The following is a 19,777-nucleotide window of genomic DNA, read 5'->3' as shown; positions in this document are numbered from 1 at the left end:
CGATACTACTAGGTATCAGGCGATACCTCAAAAGTATCATCCCATCCGAACATAATACTGTTCTATATCATTTCCCAAATGAAAAAGATGTTGGAATCTTTAAAAAAAAAAACAGTCGCGGGCGACGGCCCACTACTACAGCGCCGTCCAGGACTCTTTGTTCACAAAGGAAAAAGTATACCCAAGGTCCCTCAACTTGTTATCGAGATACAAAATCGTCCCCAATCGCAAAACCAGATACCAGGCGTCCCTCAACTAACAAAACCGTTTGTTTTAGTCCCTCCGTGGTTTTGGCCGCGGTTTTATTTGACATGTTGGCTGAGTCAGCGTATGACCCGTGTGGGACCCACATGTTAGGCGCCACGTCAACATGTTCTCTTCTCCCCCTCTCCCTTCCTCCTCTCTCTCTTCTCTCTTCTCTCCGGGCAGGGCAGCCGGCGGTGGGGAGGAGGTCGCCGAGGCGAGGAGGCCCGACGGACAGCCGGCGATGCGGCGGCGACGCCCGCGAGGGGAAGGGGAACTGCTGCTGCATGGGGGTGGCGCGGCCGTCGCGCTGTGCCGGGACCGCGCCCCGCTGCTGGCCGACGCCATCCGCCACCGCTACGCGCTCGCCGACGCACACCGCGCCTACGCCGCCGCGCTGCACGACTTCCTCCGCGGCGTCCAGGTGCTACCGTCGTCGTCAACCTGTTCGACGGGGAGAGGAACCACGGCGGAGCGGTCCCCTTCCTCAGGTCGGGGGAGGCGCAGCGTCGCGGCGCGGGCGGCCAGCTGAAGGAGCGGCGGGGGAGGTAGTAGAGGTCGACGGGGGAAAGCGTCGGCCCTGTCAGCGACGCCGCCTTGCGCGCCCGTGCGCACGGCCCTGGACACGCTCGTGACGCGGCCGCCGGAGCCGTTCACGGCGCTGCGCGACGCGTACGCGCCCTCCGTTTTCAGCCGGCCTCCCTCGTGCCGCCACCACGTAGGACCACCAAATTCTGCAACCCCGCAAAAACCACCAGTCCACCGCCAAGATTTCTCCTCTTCCGCCGGCCGGTCGGCCGCCCCTGCTGCGCGCGTCTCTAGCTAGATATCGGCATGGAGGCATGCAGGACAAAGAAAGCCCATGAAAATCCAGTCTCAATCATCTCAAGCTAGCTAAGCATCCTGCATATCTTAGCTCAACTCATTTGATCGATACTTCGTCGCTGAGCTGAGGCTGAGCTGACAACGAGCTAAGAGAGGAAAGCAACTCATCAAGCAAGAACGGACACCACACTGCAAGCTCTCCCTACTCCTTGGTCTCGCTTTTGTGTCGTGCTCCGTGGCGGCGGCGGCGTCAGGCGGGACGGTGGTGATCGGGCTGGCTGCTGACTCCGGGTGCGGGAAGACCACGTTCGTGCTTCGCCTGACGAGCGTGCTCGGCGCCCGCACCGCGGCAACGGCGGCTGCGCCTCCGTGGGGCGGCAACCCGGACTCCACGCTCGTCGCCGACGTCGAGAGGGAGATGGTCGGCGTCGAGGCCGGCGAGGTTGGGCACGCCGTCGGGGACGTCGGTGGCGACGACGCGGCAGCCGAGTGACGACCGCTCCCCATCCGCCGGCCGCCTCGCACTCGCCCGCCGCCGCTCTGCTCCGTCGGCCGCCGCGCGCTTGCACGCCGTCTCCGCCGGCTGCCGCTCAGCCCCGCTCCCCGCCGCCCATTGCTACTCCTCCCAGAGCAACGCCCGCACGCTCTGCCCGACGACGACGCCCGCACGCCCTGCACGACAACGATGCCCACACACCTAGCACGGCGGCCTCAGCCCAGAGCGAAGAGGGCGGGAGAGATCGGAGGCCGCCGCCGCCGACGTCTTGCTCCCCCCGCCGCCGCCTTGGGCAGAGCGAAGATGACGGGGCGAGCACGGCGGCCTCAGCCCAGAGCGAAGAGGACGGGGGAGATCGGAGGCCGCCGCCGCCGACGCCTTGCTCCCCTGCTCCCCTCGCCGCTGCCGCCTTGCTCCCCTGCTCCCGCCGCCGCTGCCGCTTTGCTCCCCTGCCCAGAGAGCCCCGGAGAGAGAGAGATGAGGAAGGGAGAGGAGAGGGGAAACTGGAAAGAGAGAGAGAGAGAGGAGGTTGACGTGGACACTGACATGTGGGGTCTACGTGGGTCCTGACTCAGCCGTCATATAGGCTAAAACTGGTGTCAAAACCACCGAGAGACCTTTTATAACCGGTTTTAATTAGTTAAGGGATGCATGATATCTGGTTTTACGGTTTTTGGACGATTTTGTATCCCGATGACAAGTTGAGGGACCTTCGGTGTACTTTTTCCGTTCACAAAGCCTCCTACTTTCGTGGCCCAATATTACAACGGCCCACACGGTGCATTGCGTCGCCGCAGGCCTGCGAGGTCGCGACTCGTTCTACGGCCTTTCCACCACAGTCCGTGAGGCCCCAGCAATCAGGGAACATTCGACGCTCGCGCGCGGCCCACGGCCCGCGGTCACCGGGCCTCCTCCCACAAAATAATCCTCGCGCCGCAACGGCAATAGCAAGAGCGCATATCCGTTTACTTCCCTTCTGCGTCAAATCTGAACATTTCTGTTGGAGTAATACTCCCCCCTCCCATAATGTAGCAACCTAATACCGAATAGGACATTTTATAGTACAACGAATTTAGACAGGAGAATATCCAGATTATCACATCCGGTGTCAGCAAACTGGATTGAGGTGATCAGTGTCTGTCTCTCTGGTTGTGTTTAGATCCAAAGTTTAGATTCAAACTTCAGTCCTTTTCCATCACATCAACCTGTCATACACATAATTTTTTAGTCATATCATCTTTAATTTTAACCAAAATTTAAACTTTGCGCTGAACTAAAGACAGCCTTTGTTGCGCACGGCTCTCTGGATTCTGATCAGGACGGGGAGGATTTTCAACGGAAATCCGCAGCCAAAACAGTGCAATTTTTGGGCAGGAAACCAGACCGAACCCTGCAGTCTCCAAGTCTCCAAGCAGCAGGTACGCCTGCCTGCCTGCCTACCTATCACCGGCAGTTTGTGGCCGACGGCTCCAAGTCCAGGATTATTCACCCATTCCTGCTTCACCAAATGCGACATGCAATGCAACAAACCACTCCAAGCCGTCAGGTCAGATCAGGTCAGATCTGAACGACACACATCCTGACTGGCAACGGTGGTACATTTACTGTTTCTCTCACTGTTGGCCCAACTGGCGACACATATATTTTCTGAACTTTTCTCTCTGGTACTTATAAATCAGAATCATAGCTTGTCCGGATAAGATAAAACCTTCTTCCTGTGGCTTTTGGGGGGGGGGGGGGGGGGGGGGGTCTGGGAGACACGAGTTATTGATGATGGGACCTGATGATCATGGCCGCATCTTGGAAGGTTTCTCTCTTCAATGCCCCTTAAATTCCAAACTATGCATGTGCCTCATGAAAAAAGTAGCCCTTCTAGACTCGTTCAGAAACACAAGTTATATATATATATGGGAGTATATATATGGCACGAGCATTTTCTTTCTCCCTTGACATCTTATCAGATAATTTGGTCACTGGTCATCGTATATACTCTGTCCTATTCTATCCATTAACAATGCTACAGTGCAGCTTAGAACATGCCAGATCAAACTACTACTGGCCAAAGACAGGTCCCTTCAGAAAAATGCAGTGACCAACAAGTGCAGGACATGAACAGCAATTCAAAAGTTCCCATTTCGTACCTCCATTCTTTCTTGCTCCAATCATCCAATTCAATATTAGTGCTACCACTGTAGTGTCCTGTGTGACCGAAAGGAACTAAAAGTCTTGACCACACGTTGTCGTTCATTCTGGCAATCCATACTACTCCCTTCTTTCCAAACTATAAGCATTTCTAATTTTTTTAGCAAAAACTAAGGTAAAAGGGAACAATTTCAGTAGTCAAATTTTAAATTTTAAATTGTTTACATTCCCTTCCCAAGCATCTCATTGGCTTAAATGTATAAATTTTCATGCCTTGGAATCAATGCATCTTATATTGTGGTATAAAATTTTGAGTCCTAGAAATGTTGGTATTTTGGAATGGATGGAGTAGTTAAGCTTCAATCGGCACTTAGCTTTCCCAACCTCTATCTCTCATTTTTCGTACACACGCTTCCCAAAGTACTAAATAATGTGCTGTTTTTTTTTCAAAAACCTTCTATACTAAATTACTTTAAAAAACCGTATTAATCCTATTTTAAAGTTTTTTAAAAGCTAATACTTAATTAGTATACGCTAATAATGAGTTGCTCCGTTTTATATTCATAGGAGATTATTTTCCAACCAGCTTTGCCGAACACATTCTTAGACTAGTTACTAGTACTACATTTGTGTGCTGTTCTGCCCATATGGGGCACAGTAACCCTAGGGATTCAGTGGTTATACCGAACTAGTAGGATTTTGATCTCACATTGTGAAGGTAAACAGGTTAGGTGCAGATCCTACTATGCATGCACGGTCAAAACATCAACCTTTATTGGTTCCTTTTGGAAAGTTCTTGGCCAACCCTGAAAACTTTGGTTCCTAGCTTGCATGTGCCCGCATGGCTGCAAATTGCCACTCATGAAATGATTTCTGATATAAACCTGCCTCACAACACTTTCGAACAATCCAACACTGAAACTGTTCGTCTTCCTCTCCAACCTCCATGAACGCACAGTAAGTGGAGCCCCCCTAGTTTGAGCCGTGTGTGCCTCGTCGATCACGACGTGGCGCGACGGCATTGGCTGGGAGGCTGTCCTAGCATTATCCTTGGTAAATGGACTTGGAGAGCTCTCTTGTTCAGACTTGGACAGGAGCTCTTATGTGAGATATTTGTTGAGTACAAGGCAGTGCAAGCCGAAGAGAAAGGATCAAAAGATAGGATCATGCAGAGGTTAGCTCGCCAAATTATAAGGTTCTGGAAACGGGACAGTAAAATTGACCGATCTGTTCTTGCGTCCTGGAATGGTTTGCCAATTTGCTATAGTTCCCAACTTTCTCAATCCAGAAAGTCTACTGGGTTTAGGTCACAAAAGGCACCAATGATCTGACCACTCCGGGTAGTAAATGACTCATCAGAGGAGACAAAAACAAGCAAACTTTTCCTACGTAACAAAGTCATATCAAAATTGATAACAAGTGTTCACGATACCATATTTTCAAGAGCACTGTGCCACAAGAACTGCAGCTTGATGGTTGCAGTTATTCGAACAGATCATGTCAAATTCAGCACAGGCTTTTTATATATATATATATATATATATATATATATATATATATATATATATATATATATATATATATATATATATATATATATATATATGAGTGTATTTCATACCATGGTGCCCGGGCACCATGGTGCCCCATATGAGTGTCCTATATATATATATGCATGAACAAGCTGGCATACCTAAGAATTTGAGACTCAGGTGCTAAAAGCAAATTGATAGAAAATGCTAATAAATTAAAGTATGAACCTTTTACTTTATACTAAAGTTGTATGATAGAGCAAGGCTAGGCCCACTTTTTCACTTGATTCTATGTTTTTTTTTTGAAAGAACCACGGTAGGGGAAGCCCCCATCGTTAAGATTTTATATTAATAAAGAAAAAAAATTACAACAAATTTAACCACTGCAACAATGTATCTCTCTCAGAATCATGGTGTATCATGGTGAGTGATTCTCTATCCACAACAGGAGAGCTCAGGATCGATCTAACATTCTCCTCTCTTTGTTATATGTACTACTACTATTGAATGAGTAGAAATTTTGCACGGCCACATCTGCCCTAAAATGTAGCAAGTTTTAACTACGAAAGCACATAAACATTTATCAAGATTCATAAATAAAAGTGTTGCTATAATTAAGGATGCAGTGATTACGTAGCAAAGCTTGAAAAATACAAAGATGAACTACTTGGTTTCTTGGTTATTATCGATCTGGTATGCCGTTTGGTAAACCACCCCAATGGAAAATTATAGTTTCCACTAAAATTTAGGAAGATAAAAATATATCCGAATCACATTTTCTTTATATACATCAGTAACCGAATGGTAACCGCAGTTATCAACAAAACCTCTCACAAACTATTTTAGAGAAGGGTATTTTTATCCTGCATCTACATCGAACCGGATATACGCAACGTTTTTAAATTAGATACTTAGCCTTTCGAATAACTCAATCTAAAATTTACTCCTACAAATATTTAAACTGAGAATATTGAAGTGTTACTAAGTCACTTCAACTAGTAGACTACATGCGCCCTTTCGCGGCTCGCAAACGATATCCGGTGCCCGAACGGTTTTCTCTGAAACCTTGCCAGCTACAGCTAGCCGTACGTGTGTAGGCAGCGCTAGCGCACACAACTGCACATGAAGGCAACAAGACTAGGCCAGTAACGCACGTACGACTTTCACGATACGCGAAAGCGGCGGGCGGCATGGGCGCGATCGAGCCGACTCCTGTACGATCCCAGCGTCCACCGTGCTCTCTGCGGCGCGCGGCGTCGTACGCGCGTACGTCGACCGATCGATCGACCCCGCGCGGGCACAAAAACGTGCGGTTTTTCTCGCGCGGCGGCAGGCGTGCAGCACAGCCCTGTCACGACCAGCGGAGAGCCAGATTGTGGCGCAGCGGCGTCCACCAAGTCTCCTCCTCGACACCCAGAGAGATCAGTACTTGTGCTTAGCTGCTCGGCTGTCACTACCACTGTTGCCACTTGCCAGTGGAGATCGTACGTTTGCGTGCCTACGTACAAGCACGCCAGGCCAAAAGATCGCGATGCCGGTCCATGCGTGCAGCGCGTCCGTCGCACGCGCCATGCATTAACTCCTGCACCGCGATTGCGGCCGCCCGGGCGGTGTGGATGGATGGATAAATTTGGCTGTGTACTACGTACGCATAGTAGTAGAAGCAAATTCGCGATCGGCACGGACAGTGGAGTGTGCATGCACGTGTCGAGCAGGCAATGGACTGGTGGCGGCTAAGGCCATCTCCGGTGTGATAAGAGTATGTTTGGTTCCGGGACGTACTATAGGTGAAATGGGACGGGACCATCTTTGATTTTAGATTGGGATAGTTTCACTTGTATATCTGGTTTATAGGATGAAACGAAGAAACCATTTTTTTTTTTGGTAAAAGGGATGATAGAGAGATAGTATGGACGGTGTTTAAGCCACCGTCAGCCCCACGTCTAGTCTTGGTGGTGCGATGAGTGGCTTGCAGAGGATTTGGGCGACGAGAGGCGGTTGGAGGAGTGGCGGATGGCGGCGGAATGCATGAGAAGGATTTGGGCAGCGACCGGCTAGCGGAGTAGTGGCATCGAATGGGCAAGCGGACGAGCAGCGATGACACGGTAGGTGGCCGTGCGGATGAGCGGGCGGGGGATGAGTAGCACGAGCGCCCAAGGAACAGTGGCAACCAGCGGGTAGGCGGATGACCGACGCGAGGAGCAAAGTAGTGATGGTACTCACATCATGCAAACCGTACCTAGTGGGTCGAGCTAGTCTGCTCGGTTTTACCAAATGGCTTGAAGTTGGATATTAATCAGGGGAATATTCCTCTAAGAAGATCAACCCATCCCATCTATCCCAAGCCAAACAATATAAAAAAAACGTGTTCGCTCCATTTTGACCCATCCGAACGCTCTAACCAAATAGAAACTAAAAGAATCGAACCATATAGAACTTAAAATTCGAACCATACCACTGCAGAGTGCATGGTGTCTAACACCTAAAATTGAATAGACTTTGCATGCATATTGTGGTCGCCCTAAATCAATTGTGACGTTAGAGATGTCCTAACGATCCTATTGGCTCTGTCCTTTTCTGAGGGTCGGGCTAGCTACTCCTATGAATTATCGTGGCACGTTTCTCAATTAAGCTGCTAAATAGTATGATTATTTTTTACAAAACTTTTTATATAAGAAGTTTTTATTAAAAACTCAATTAAATTTATTTTTTAACCTTTCTATATTGAAGAATTAGTCAATCATGCTCGAATAAACTATCTCATTTCGTGTGCATAGATGAGCTAAATCCACCATCCCAAACAAATGCATTAAACTGTAGAAAAATAAACACCAAAAAACAATTTATAGCATGATTTTTATATTTCTAGAATCTTATTACAAGTGTGACCATGAACCAAAATATTGAACAAATTCAATCAAACTTGTCTAACATGATATATATGACAAGGGAAAACCAAACAGTGACTGCTAGTAGCGCGGCAGCTGCTCGATCATATCAGCCAGCCACACCAATCTAGTGACCATCCATCCATGATCCATCCGCGGCGGCCGTGAGGTGACGGACGGCGCCGCGCGCGCATGTGCGTCGTCTCAGCTAGCTCATACATTTTCCCCTCCCTTTTGATCGGCAAATCGATCAGCGATCAAATCATCGCACGTATGGACATGATTGGCTCTTTTTGCTGCCGCCCCCCGACCGCCGGCGTTGTTCGAACGATGGAATTGCAGTCGATCGAATATATGCCGGGAAAACGTGATGAGATTCCAACAAGAAAAGGGCATGGAGTTTACCGTGACCCCTTCCTCCCTCGCGAGAACGGTGGCCTCAGATGTTGGCGTCACGCACGAACGGTGGTGGTTGCGATGTGGGGGCGTATGCACAAGGACCACCACGACGCTGTCGCTGCGTGAGACGGGCCCAAGAGCTAAGCCATTAGCTACTGCCTATGCTATGTTTAGTTTGTGTGTCAAAATATTTTAAAGTATACAGACATATATTTAAAATATTAAACGTAGCCTAATAACAAATAAATTACAGATTCTGCCTGTAAACTGCGAGATAAATTTATTAAGCCTAATTAATCCATTATTAGCAAATATTTACTGTAGCATCGTATTATCAAATCATAGCATAATTAGGCTCAAAAGATTCGTCTCGCAATTTACATGTAAACTGTACAATTGATTTTTTTTTTCATCCACATTTAATACTGTATGCATGTATCAAATATTTGATATGACGGAAAAGTTAAAAGCTTGAAGAAAAAATTTTGAACCCTAGCCAGCCGGCACGGCATGCCCGATTTCCCTTTCGCCCACCTCACCCACGCCGGCCGGTTGGGTGGGTCGGTCTCCATGCAAGCTAGGAACCACCACCACCTCTGTTTCTAGCTATCCATCCTCCTCCTTGTACTGTCTCACTTCAAGTGGGCTGCTGCGCCTGGACACGACAGCCGGATCCTTGGTCACTCCTTTCTAGGATAGTATATATGTGTGCGCGCGCTCGCATCCCCTCTCCTCCAACCAATTTATTACTCCATGTATTGTGATAGTAGATAATACCCAAAAATCCATATGGACCCACCTGCATGTCACCTATATTACCTACTATATACGAGGATACGGATACAGATATGTGATATGTGGATATGAGGATACGGAATTTTTGAAAAACCTAGCATATAAGGATACGTATGTTACCTGGATACGTTCCAAAAGCCACGTATCCGTACCTGATATGTGAAAGGATACGTCACATCAAGTTTTCTTTTTTGCTACTAAAAAAGCAGTTATCGAGAAAACAACTAGGGAATGATATTCAGTGACTGAACATTTTTTTTACAAACCCTTAAGTAGGGTTTATAAAACCGATGAAAATTTTAGTTTTTTTCTTTCTGTTTTTGACAATTTCAATCCACCTCGACCTGACAAGTCACTCGGTAAACTCATCGTTTTTTTTCTAGATTTCAATTTTTAACAAATTTTATCCCAATTTCATCAGCTTCCAAAAAAGATAAAACCACCCACGAGCCGACGAGTGGTGCTTGATCAGCAAACTGTTTTGTGAACCTTGCTGATAGCTAACCGACCACAAACCTTACCTTGAGTTCCATCTATCCAGGTAAGGCCGTAGGTGGGTCAATATACCTAGTGGGTTACCCACTTATTTGTTTTTGTTTTGTAAGTGAATTCGCGGGTTGATCCACTTTTAGCCTGGTATTCAGGCCTAGAAAATTTCAGGTTTGTCATCGAGCATGAACAGCACACGGTGGGGGAGAGGAGCATCGTCTGCTGACCTTCCGGTGCTAATCGTCCCCCCTCCATCCATCCATGCATATGCACGCACGCGCACCATGATTGAACACCAGCTGCTAAACCGGTCCTGATTGATAGTAGGGCTACCACAGCGAGCTGAATTGACAACACCAAGCGAGAAAACGAAAGGAACGAACAAAGAAATGATCGGAACGCACAGTGTCCGGCGCTGCGTCGCGTTACAACAAGTCAAAGAAAATCGATCGGATTGGGATCGGGAGAGACCGGCCTATCTCCCTAGCCCAGGCCTCACCTACGCCCTTACCTATCCAGCACCACGGTAGATCTCAATTCTGAACCGTCCGTCCGTCTCGAAATATAAGTATTTTTTAAGTTGTTCGAAGAGTTAAATAGGAGTAATTTTGAATTCTGGAGCGTAAGAATATAAGATTCTCCAAGAAAAATATCGGGGAATTACGTAGTATATTTTGTTTGTGCAGAGTTTATTGGACGAGCGAGACATCCGTTGTCCTGACCTCCAATCTCCCGGGAGCAGACAGTGGATGCTGTCTGCTTCAATTTCAGTGGCAAACGTTTGCATACTACTATGAGTATATATAATCTTATCCAATCTCGTGGCTACAAGGTTGTACACATCCTGTCGTCCTGTGCACACATCTCAGCATATGGCAAATGCTCTCTCCAACAAGATCAGAAAGGATTATTGTAAGGGATTTTAGTGATCGAAATGGGTGATCAATTGTCTCAACGGTTGACAAAACAAACTATGCTGACGAAGCTGAAGATGTCGATGTCTTTACTCTCCAACATGCAGCCTGATGCAAAAAAACAAACTCTGTCCACACACACACACACACACACACACACACACACACACACAGATTCAGACATTCAGTTTTTTTTTTTTTTTTGACGCAAAATTCAGACATTCAGTGATACGGTCATTCAGAGAGTAATATGTTCGTCAGTAACTCGTGAGCTAGGATGGCCTAAAGAGAACAAAAGCGATGAGGATATCGGCGAGGATCTCCACATCCCATGTGTGTCCTGATCTCAGACCCCTGGACCGTGAGGGAATTCGTACCTGTTTGGAAGCATTTGGGACATTCAATTCGCCCCCATGTTCTGTGGGTGCCAGGCTCCTCCTCATCATCACAAGCTTGCAAAGCTGCAGGGCAAGATATAGTATACATGCATATCCTTATCAGGGAAATGCTGCGTTGCTATCCGGTTAAAACTGTCCGGTCAGGCCGGTTTAAGGGCATGAACTATGCTGTGACATCATCTTTTGAAAAAAAAGATGTCATGTAAGATTTTTATTATGTGGAGGAAAGGAGAAGGAGAGAGAAGATTGTTGTCTGTTAATCAACAGACGGTCTAAGAACCAACTTAATATGAAATCATTATTTGTATGTATATGTTTGAGGCATCTACACAGACGAAATGTTGTATGAATTGTCTATATGTAGTGTCTAGATATAACGTGGAAAGCTTATATATCGACAGCAATCGTCCGAACCACTGTTCATGCTCTAACATGGCAGAAAATTATCTGAACAGGTTCGCATCACCGGGAATCACATTCCCTTGCAAGGGCACACACTGCAAAGACTCCGTTGATTCATCATGATGCCTTTGCACCTTTTCTGCTTCCTGAATGGTGGCTTCCACTTTTGTTGCAAGCTTGTACTGAACTGCTTGCTGAATGCTGATGCAGCAGTCTGAAAAAACCCAGCATTTCTCGTGGAATCAATGGTGTCCCTGTTCTTGGTTGCGTCACTGCATCAGGGGAAGGAGGCACGAAGAATCTGCAGTGATATGGATGGGCATACGGTATGACAGCGAAAGCACCATAGTATTTTCTTATACTCATTTAAATAAAATTGCAGCTACCACTAAAAATGAGGCTGGATAATCTGTCAACTACTCATCTTTGTTGTGTAAAAAGAGGGTAATAATTAGTAAATTCGTCTCTTCAGTTCATGAACATGAGAACTGAGTCTATTGTAAATGCAATAAATATTCTCAAATTGAGATGTAGGGGTACTCCTGAATAATGTTGCAGGGTCCAGTGGAATCTATTCATGTACTGTGACCTGAAAAATATGATATTATCAGGGTTTGCTCTTTACCGATGAAGATAACATATAGAAATATGTCAACTTGCAAAGTTGATTTGATTGATAAGAAATCCACGTCCCATTGTCAATGCGTTCAACCAAGTCCTTATTACTGCTTGGTAGAAAGATTTCGCTTGATTATCATATCAACACCCTGTTCATCAACATGATTCGATTCGATTGATCATCACGGTAGAACAGAATTTTTTTTGTCTCGCCAGCTACAAGACAAGAACCGATTAACAATGTTTCACTTGAGTTGCTTGCACCAAGACACTTTCTTTCTACAGTACTTTTGACATTTCAGGTTACAACATCAGTTAGTTTTCCCTAGCAAATTTATTTTTCAATAACGGAAATGATTTACTTCCCCGGCCTTTGCTGCAAAGCTCAGCATTGCACGATTATTCCATATCTAGTTATGTCAAACTGAATCTTGGAGAATCAAAAACTCGTTTTTTTAACGAAATGAAACAGCCTCTACCACTCTACCAGTAGTACGAGGACGAGTAGATGATTGAATTATAGTACCTGGCCGTATCAGCTTGCAATCTTTCTTCAGGTAGACTCACATGGAGATCTTGATGGTCATGCTCTTAATGGCAGGTTATGTTAGCTCATACAGAACTGGCCTCCTGGCGAAACTATTTGACCAAAACACTAATATAATCATTTCTGAATTTCTATCCCTCGTTGACCATCAATTGTTTGCAAAACGTGCTTTGAAATAGTCCAGAGTCAAAATTAAAACTCTAAATTCAAGCTGTACTGATGCAATCAGTTGTGGCTGACTAGGAAAGGTGGCACCTCTCCCAGTAGCCGCTGACAGTTTGTCAGTGTTCTATGGAGATCTTGCGTGATCTTGCCAGTTTATCGTATCTGAAGATTGTCCATATTAAAGGCTTATCAAAACTAATAATTCAGGTCAACCTTAAACTTCCATTTGGGAGTAAACACTCAGGTGATCAGCTTGGGCTCTTCGCTAGAGGTATAGGTCAGATGCTAATGATATGCTGAGACAATGCAGCTGCTGCAGCTATATATATATATGCAGATGTTGCAAGCTACATCGAATATTCTACATGGTCTCTGACCTGACCTTTCAAGAATGAGAAAGCTGTATGCTGAAAAAACATAGAGTAAACAAAGCTCCTGCAAAAGCCATGCATTTTGATTCCTTGTAATTTCTGTGTAGTTAGCAAACAACCAGCCATGTCTGAAAGGTGACCGAAAGATTAAACAAGTGGCTGTTTCGCCATCCTTACTGCAATGGCGCAGCAACTGAACGGTGGAAATGTCACACACGGCATAAATGTGACTGCGAGGTCGTCACGGTTTCCGGTAATCTTCTTTTTCCTTGAATGCATTAGTGCGGCGTTAAGCTGCCCAACGCCCTCGAAGGAGGAGGTGCCAAACTCCCAAATTTCAGCTAGAGTCGGGTTGAACTGTTCATCTCAGATGCTAGACTGTAAAAAGGGGAGGGAAAAAAAGATCAACTGCATAACATTGGGTAGTTAATTAGGAGTAGGAAAAAAGTTCATACCGGATGAATCTTTTTTCTTTCATGTTCATGAGGAAATACTGAGATTTAGAATTAGAGGTAACTTATAGTGTTAAAATTAGGAGGTATATATATTCGTCCTAATATACAATTTGGTTTCCACCGAAATGCCAATACATCTTAAGACCTAATTAAGTGGTTTCTACACAATGAATTCAAATAAATGTTTCGAGGATGACCTTACCCGCTACCTTAGAAGGTCGAAGAGTAAAATGCCTTCAACAATCGGAGAGCGGTTAACATAAGGAAAACATTAGAAGGCCTCTCGACGTGAAGTCCCAAATCATCTAGTTGTGTGACTTATGGCAAAACCGAGGAAATAAAATATTTTAATTATCTGAAAGATTATGAACCCCTGGATAGAGGGGTGTGTGCCAAGACATTCGACAAGTCGAAGACTCTCGGTTTATATAAGGCAAACCAATGTATAGAAGATGGGTGGTAAGACTCAAGCCAAAAATATCTCAAATCTTCGATTGTTAAGTGACCCTCCAATTATCAGACGGTTTGGTCGAAGACACAATCCTTCGGTCCCCTCTCCATATAGACTCATAGAACGGAGTAGTGGTGACCATGGAGTCATAGTCTTGGTCCATAGGTTTACGATAGTCCCAACTCATATACCATATGTCGAGGGTATGTTCATAGTAAATTTATACCATACAAATTATTAAGGAAACTACTGCGTAGTTTTTCTATAATATACCACTCAATGGACCACAGATATATGGAAACTCTCATGTTTTTGGGAGAGGAAAAAATAATACATACATGTGGTACACCATACTTTATCCCCTCAAACACTTCAAATCCTCTAGGCATCTTCTCTCAGAGAATCCTGGACTCCAAGTACTATCATTCACTGCCTACTTATGTAGTACATTGACAAAGATATTTCAGAATTTCTTTATCATCCAAGTGTATAGTACAAATATATCATTATTTTTACCTCAATAAATAAATTTGAGTTTTTTTTACCAATCTACTACTTATTTATAGGAATCTAAAGTAATGAACACAATAAGCTTTATTGGTTTCTTATTGGGCCATGTCGACGAGAATTCATGGACCGTCGAATATGGGAAACAAATGTATTGTGAGCGTCGAGTAGGCAAAATTTCAAAGCGACCATTCAGGATACTTGTATCAATTTGTAAGTCTTCCAACCTTCTAAACCTCTTCTATTTTTCACTTTCATGCCTCCCCTACCATGACTCCATGAGACCTCTACTCCTTGTCTCCACACACACGTTGTGTCACCGCCTCCTCCCCGACCCCCCCCCCCCCCCCTCTCTCACCACATTCTTCCGCCTATGCATGGTAAATTCTTTTAAGTTAACTCTTACACTCCTCCCCTCCCACCGTAAAAAAGTACATGTGTTTTCACCTATTCAAATTTTTACTAGGAGATATTTGAGAGAGTGCCGTTGCCTAGATCCAGCTACGGACAATTGGTACTCTGAACTTGTAACATAGTTCTGAACCATCTGAACTTGTAACGTAGATCTGAACCGTCCAAATGGTGACAGCTAAAGTTTCACAGTACGATACAGCGCGGTTCGAAGAACTGGCGCGCGCCTCCGAACACGCCAAAATATTTTGTTCCATTCGATCAAAACCACCCATTTTGATACGTTATACCAAAACGAGAGTCACTCAACCCGTGGCTACAGCTTTTTCGTTTAATCGAGAACCATACCTTTTTTTTTTCGCGTCTAGCTGGATCACTGCCCTGTGGGCCACACATGCAATTTTTTCCCAATTTTCCATCTGGCCCACTGAAAATTTCGAGTAGTAATGTTTTGCAGCAGCCAACGGTTATATATACAGCCTAGTTCAGCCATCATCCCCATGAACACAAAGCCGGCCTCTCTCCTCTGCAGCAACAAACCGGAGGGTCGGCTCACACAAAGCTACACTCCAAACGTGCAGCGCAGCAGCAGCAGCAATGGCGAGTCGCCACAGCGATGAGGCGACGCAATGCCACCAACAATTGCTTGTCATGCCGGCGGCGACGGCGAGCTATCCCAAGCTGCATGATCGCCCGAGGCTGGCCGGCGCCGCCGCCGGCGTTCTTGGCGAGGTGGCGTCCATCCTCTGCCTCGCCGGGCCGATGGTCGGCGCCGGGATCCTGCTGTACCTGCGCTCCCTGGTGTCCATGGTCTTCCTCGGCCGCCTCGGCCAGCTCCCGCTCGCCGGCGGCTCGCTCGCGCTCGGCTTCGCCAACATCACCGGCTACTCCGTCCTCTCCGGCCTCGCCGGCGGGATGGACCCTGTTTGCGGCCAGGCGTTCGGCGCGGGGCGGACTGACCTGCTCCGCGCCGCGCTCCGGCGCACCGTCGTGCTGCTCCTGGCGGCGTCCGTGCCCATCAGCGCGCTCTGGGTGGCCATGCACCGCGTCCTCGTCGCCACCGGCCAGGACCCGGACATCGCCGCCACGGCGTACGCCTACATCCTCTGCTCCCTCCCCGACCTCGCCGTGCAGTGCTTCCTCCACCCCATCCGCATCTACCTCCGCGCGCAGTCCGTCACGCTCCCGCTCACCTACGCCGCCGCCGCCGCGCTGCTGCTCCACGTGCCCATCAACGTCGTCCTCGTCGACCGCCTCGGCCTCGGCATCCGCGGCGTCGCGCTCGGCGCGGTCTGCACCAACCTCAACTGCCTCCTGTTCCTCGCGGCGTACGTGTGCCTCTCGGGAATGTACGGCGGCAGGGCGAAGGCGTGCGCCTCCGCCGCCGCGCCGGCCGCCGGCGAGGAGGACGACGACGGCGGCGTCAGGGAGTGGTGGAGCCTGGTGAGGCTGTCCGTGCACAGCTGCATGTCGGTCTGCTTGGAATGGTGGTGGTACGAGATCATGGTGCTCCTCTGCGGCGTGCTCGCCGACCCCAAGGCGGCGGTGGCGGCCATGGGGGTGCTGATACAGACCACCTCTCTGATATACATCTTCCCGCACTCGCTCGGCTGCGCCGTGTCCACCCGCGTCGGCCACGAGCTCGGCGCCGGGAGGCCGGAGCGGGCGCGCCTCGTGGCGCGCGTCGGCGTCGGCCTCGGCGCGGCGCTCGGGATCGTGGCGTTCGGGTTCGCGGTGTCCGTGAGGGCGGCGTGGGCGCGGATGTTCACGGCGGAGGACGCCATCCTGAGGCTGGCGGCGGCGGCGCTGCCGCTGCTGGGCGCTGCCGAGCTGGGGAACTGCCCGCAGACGGCCGGGTGCGGCGTGCTGCGCGGCAGCGCGCGGCCGGAGAGGGCAGCGAGGATCAACGTGGCGGCGTTCTACGGCGTCGGGATGCCGGTGGCGCTGGCGCTGGCGTTCTGGCCCGCGGGGCTGGACTTCCGGGGGATGTGGGGCGGCATGCTCGCCGCGCAGCTCGTCTGCGCGTGGCTGATGCTGCGCGCCGTGCTGGGCACCGACTGGGCGGAGCAGGCGGAGCGCGCGCGCGAGCTCACCGGCGGCGGCGACGGCTACGCCGCCGTGGCCGCCGTCATTGTCGACGACGACAAAGCCAAGCAGCATGCAGAAATGGACAAACCGCAACAGGTTGACAACACATTGCTCATGGCGATCGATTGTGTCTAGCAAAACCAAGCAGCAGCAGCAACACCAATTCTTGGATGATTGCATCCATGATTCTTTAGTTATAGGTTCTTTTTTTTTTTGCCTTAGTATTTTTGTAATTTTACCGGATTTTTTTTTCAGGGAATTCAAGCAATCAAAAGCTGAACATTCCCTACTTTTTAGCATTTTTTTCCTCTTTGAAATGAGGGAACCTAAGAGATAAGAAATTTACAGTGAAAACAGAGAGTGGCCAGTGTACAAAAGTAGCCACTATTGCCATCAGATTTCATAACAATGCCAAACTTTTTTTTCCCCTGGTCTCAGATCTATCTGGCCAGAATGTGCTGGTCTCTAATAGGGGAAATTGCATTTATTTAATCTTAGGATTTCATTATTAATGCAGCATGATTTAACTATCATTATCTCTGCCATGTGCAAAAACCTTTTTTTTTTGTCATAAGTGGTGTACTGCCTTGTCTCAGCTTATTTGTTTTATTGATGCCCTATAAGTCCCAACCTCTTGATAGAAACTCACACCCTTTTTTTTCATTTTCTTTTCTAAGAACACATTTCTTTATTTTGATTATATTATTCATTTTATGCACGGGACTCTTACATTCTTTCTTTATATATTTCTGAGATGCTTCATATTTAAAGCTGTATCTGAAACATCCATTCTCAATTTTTGAAGCAAACTCCATAGATTATTATATTTTCAATGCATTTTGTCCTCTATTGGCTCATTTAATTAACGGTATTAATTTTTATTTTTCCTCGACTAAACCCGCTATGTCATCTACTACTCCACTATGTATCCCCTGCTCCTATAGTAGTCCTGCTAATTAATTTTATTTGTGGCCCACGGAATGCTTGGTGGAGATTTGAGTTATCCTCCAAAGAACAATAAATTCTACATTTATATGGGGATGAAATTGTATCTTATCCCCCCCCCCCCCCCCCACAAACCCACCAAAAAAAACTAGTATTTTAAAATATACATATTTCTCAGCTCCTCTGTAACTGGCTGCAAAAATATTATGTGATTATTTTTTATCTTTTAGTTTGTTGTGCTTTATTTGTCATTAAAGTTACTTTAAGCATGGCCTATATTCTTACATGTCCGCATGAAATTTTTGGATAGGACAAATAGTTAAAAGTACATCCAAAAGTTAACGACGTTATAAAATTTAAAAACTAGAGGGAGTACTATGTAAAAAAAATATTCTATGTGTTTATATGTGAATTTTCTTTCTCTGTATCTCGATGTGTAGATAATGACTAGGCTTGAAATAGTCCCGAGGGTTGCTTCCTAAGTGTCATATTATAGGTTATCATTTTTTTTAAAAAAATATCTCCAATATTTTGTTGACATTTGAAGAGCTTTGCCTTCTCTGTTGTTGTTTGTAACTTGGTAAGACACTCCAATGACTTCTCTGTTCCGTGCACCTAATTTACACGGATTACAATAAAAATACACGGTAATTAGCACTGCTACTTTTCAAAGTGTCGATTTCAGGAGTTCTATCTAGACTTCTGGGAACTAGCAGTAGTGCAGGAATACTATACTAGTAGTAATACTCACTGCCACTATGAGTGTATCTTTCAAAATAGACGGTTTCTAATTAGATCCCAGTAAAATACTAATTGGTACTACCACTCAAATAGTTTTCAAACACATGGTAAGCAATCCTGTCACCACTAATATAGACATATTTGCATAAGGCGCACTGCCACTAATCGACAAGGTCCCATGCTGGCTCGCCGATCGTCTGCAACAACTTTGTCTTTTTACCCCTGTGCCCTGTTCATTGGATCCAAGTCCTAAACCATGCCTTTTTATTTCATAACAGAGGAAGTATATACATGCTTTTATACCAATAAGGATATGTAGTATCCTTCATTTCTTGAGTATGCGTTATGCAAGACATGCTTATAGGTATATAGTCTATGATACGTATGTATATGTTTTTTTCCTATATAATTGGGAAAAAACAACGTCCATTTTTAAATATGTTGTTTGGAGGGAAAAAAAAAAGAGGGATGCAACATGAGGAATTCTCAGGGGATCACCCATCCTAGTACAGCTCTCGTCCAAGCACACTTAATTTCGGAGTTTTGACGTGTTCCGGTGCTTTTGTCCTCGCAATATATATATATATATATATATATGTTGTTTTCGACATCGACACGATTTCTAATACACGTTTTTATTACTTTCTCAAACTATATATTTATATAAAAGTAACTATATATTTATAAAAAAAGAACAACTATATGAAAGAGTTTTCCATGACAGATACTATATGAATATTTTTTTCATATTTTAAATCCTGGTTTTTTATCTATTAATGGTTTAAGATTTTAATATCTGACTACACGCAGGAGCATGATCACTGACCGGCTTCCTGGGATCATCGGTGAAAACTCAATAGAATTTTGATTGTTTATCATATGAATTGGAAATATAATCTACATAGTAAGTACTTGAAGTAGATTTAGATTTGTTCGGGCTCTTAAAATTTTCTGG

At 46.3% G+C, this 19,777-nt stretch overlaps 1 protein-coding gene across 1 annotated transcript; it reads left to right on the top strand.

Annotated features, from left to right (window-relative positions):
- Nucleotides 1-15,568: 15,568 nt before the first annotated feature.
- Nucleotides 15,569-17,658, top strand: LOC127784245 (protein DETOXIFICATION 49-like). Its single transcript, XM_052311439.1, has one exon. It carries the CDS (start codon nucleotides 15,646-15,648, stop codon nucleotides 17,269-17,271), a length of 1,626 nt encoding a protein of 541 aa, XP_052167399.1. The 5' UTR covers nucleotides 15,569-15,645; the 3' UTR covers nucleotides 17,272-17,658.
- The last annotated feature ends 2,119 nt before the right edge of the window (nucleotides 17,659-19,777 follow it).

Source organism: Oryza glaberrima, chromosome 9 (genome assembly GCF_000147395.1).
Source record: "Oryza glaberrima chromosome 9, OglaRS2, whole genome shotgun sequence".
Taxonomy (NCBI): Eukaryota; Viridiplantae; Streptophyta; class Magnoliopsida; order Poales; family Poaceae; genus Oryza; species Oryza glaberrima.
This window is presented reverse-complemented; position numbering and strand designations above follow the sequence as displayed.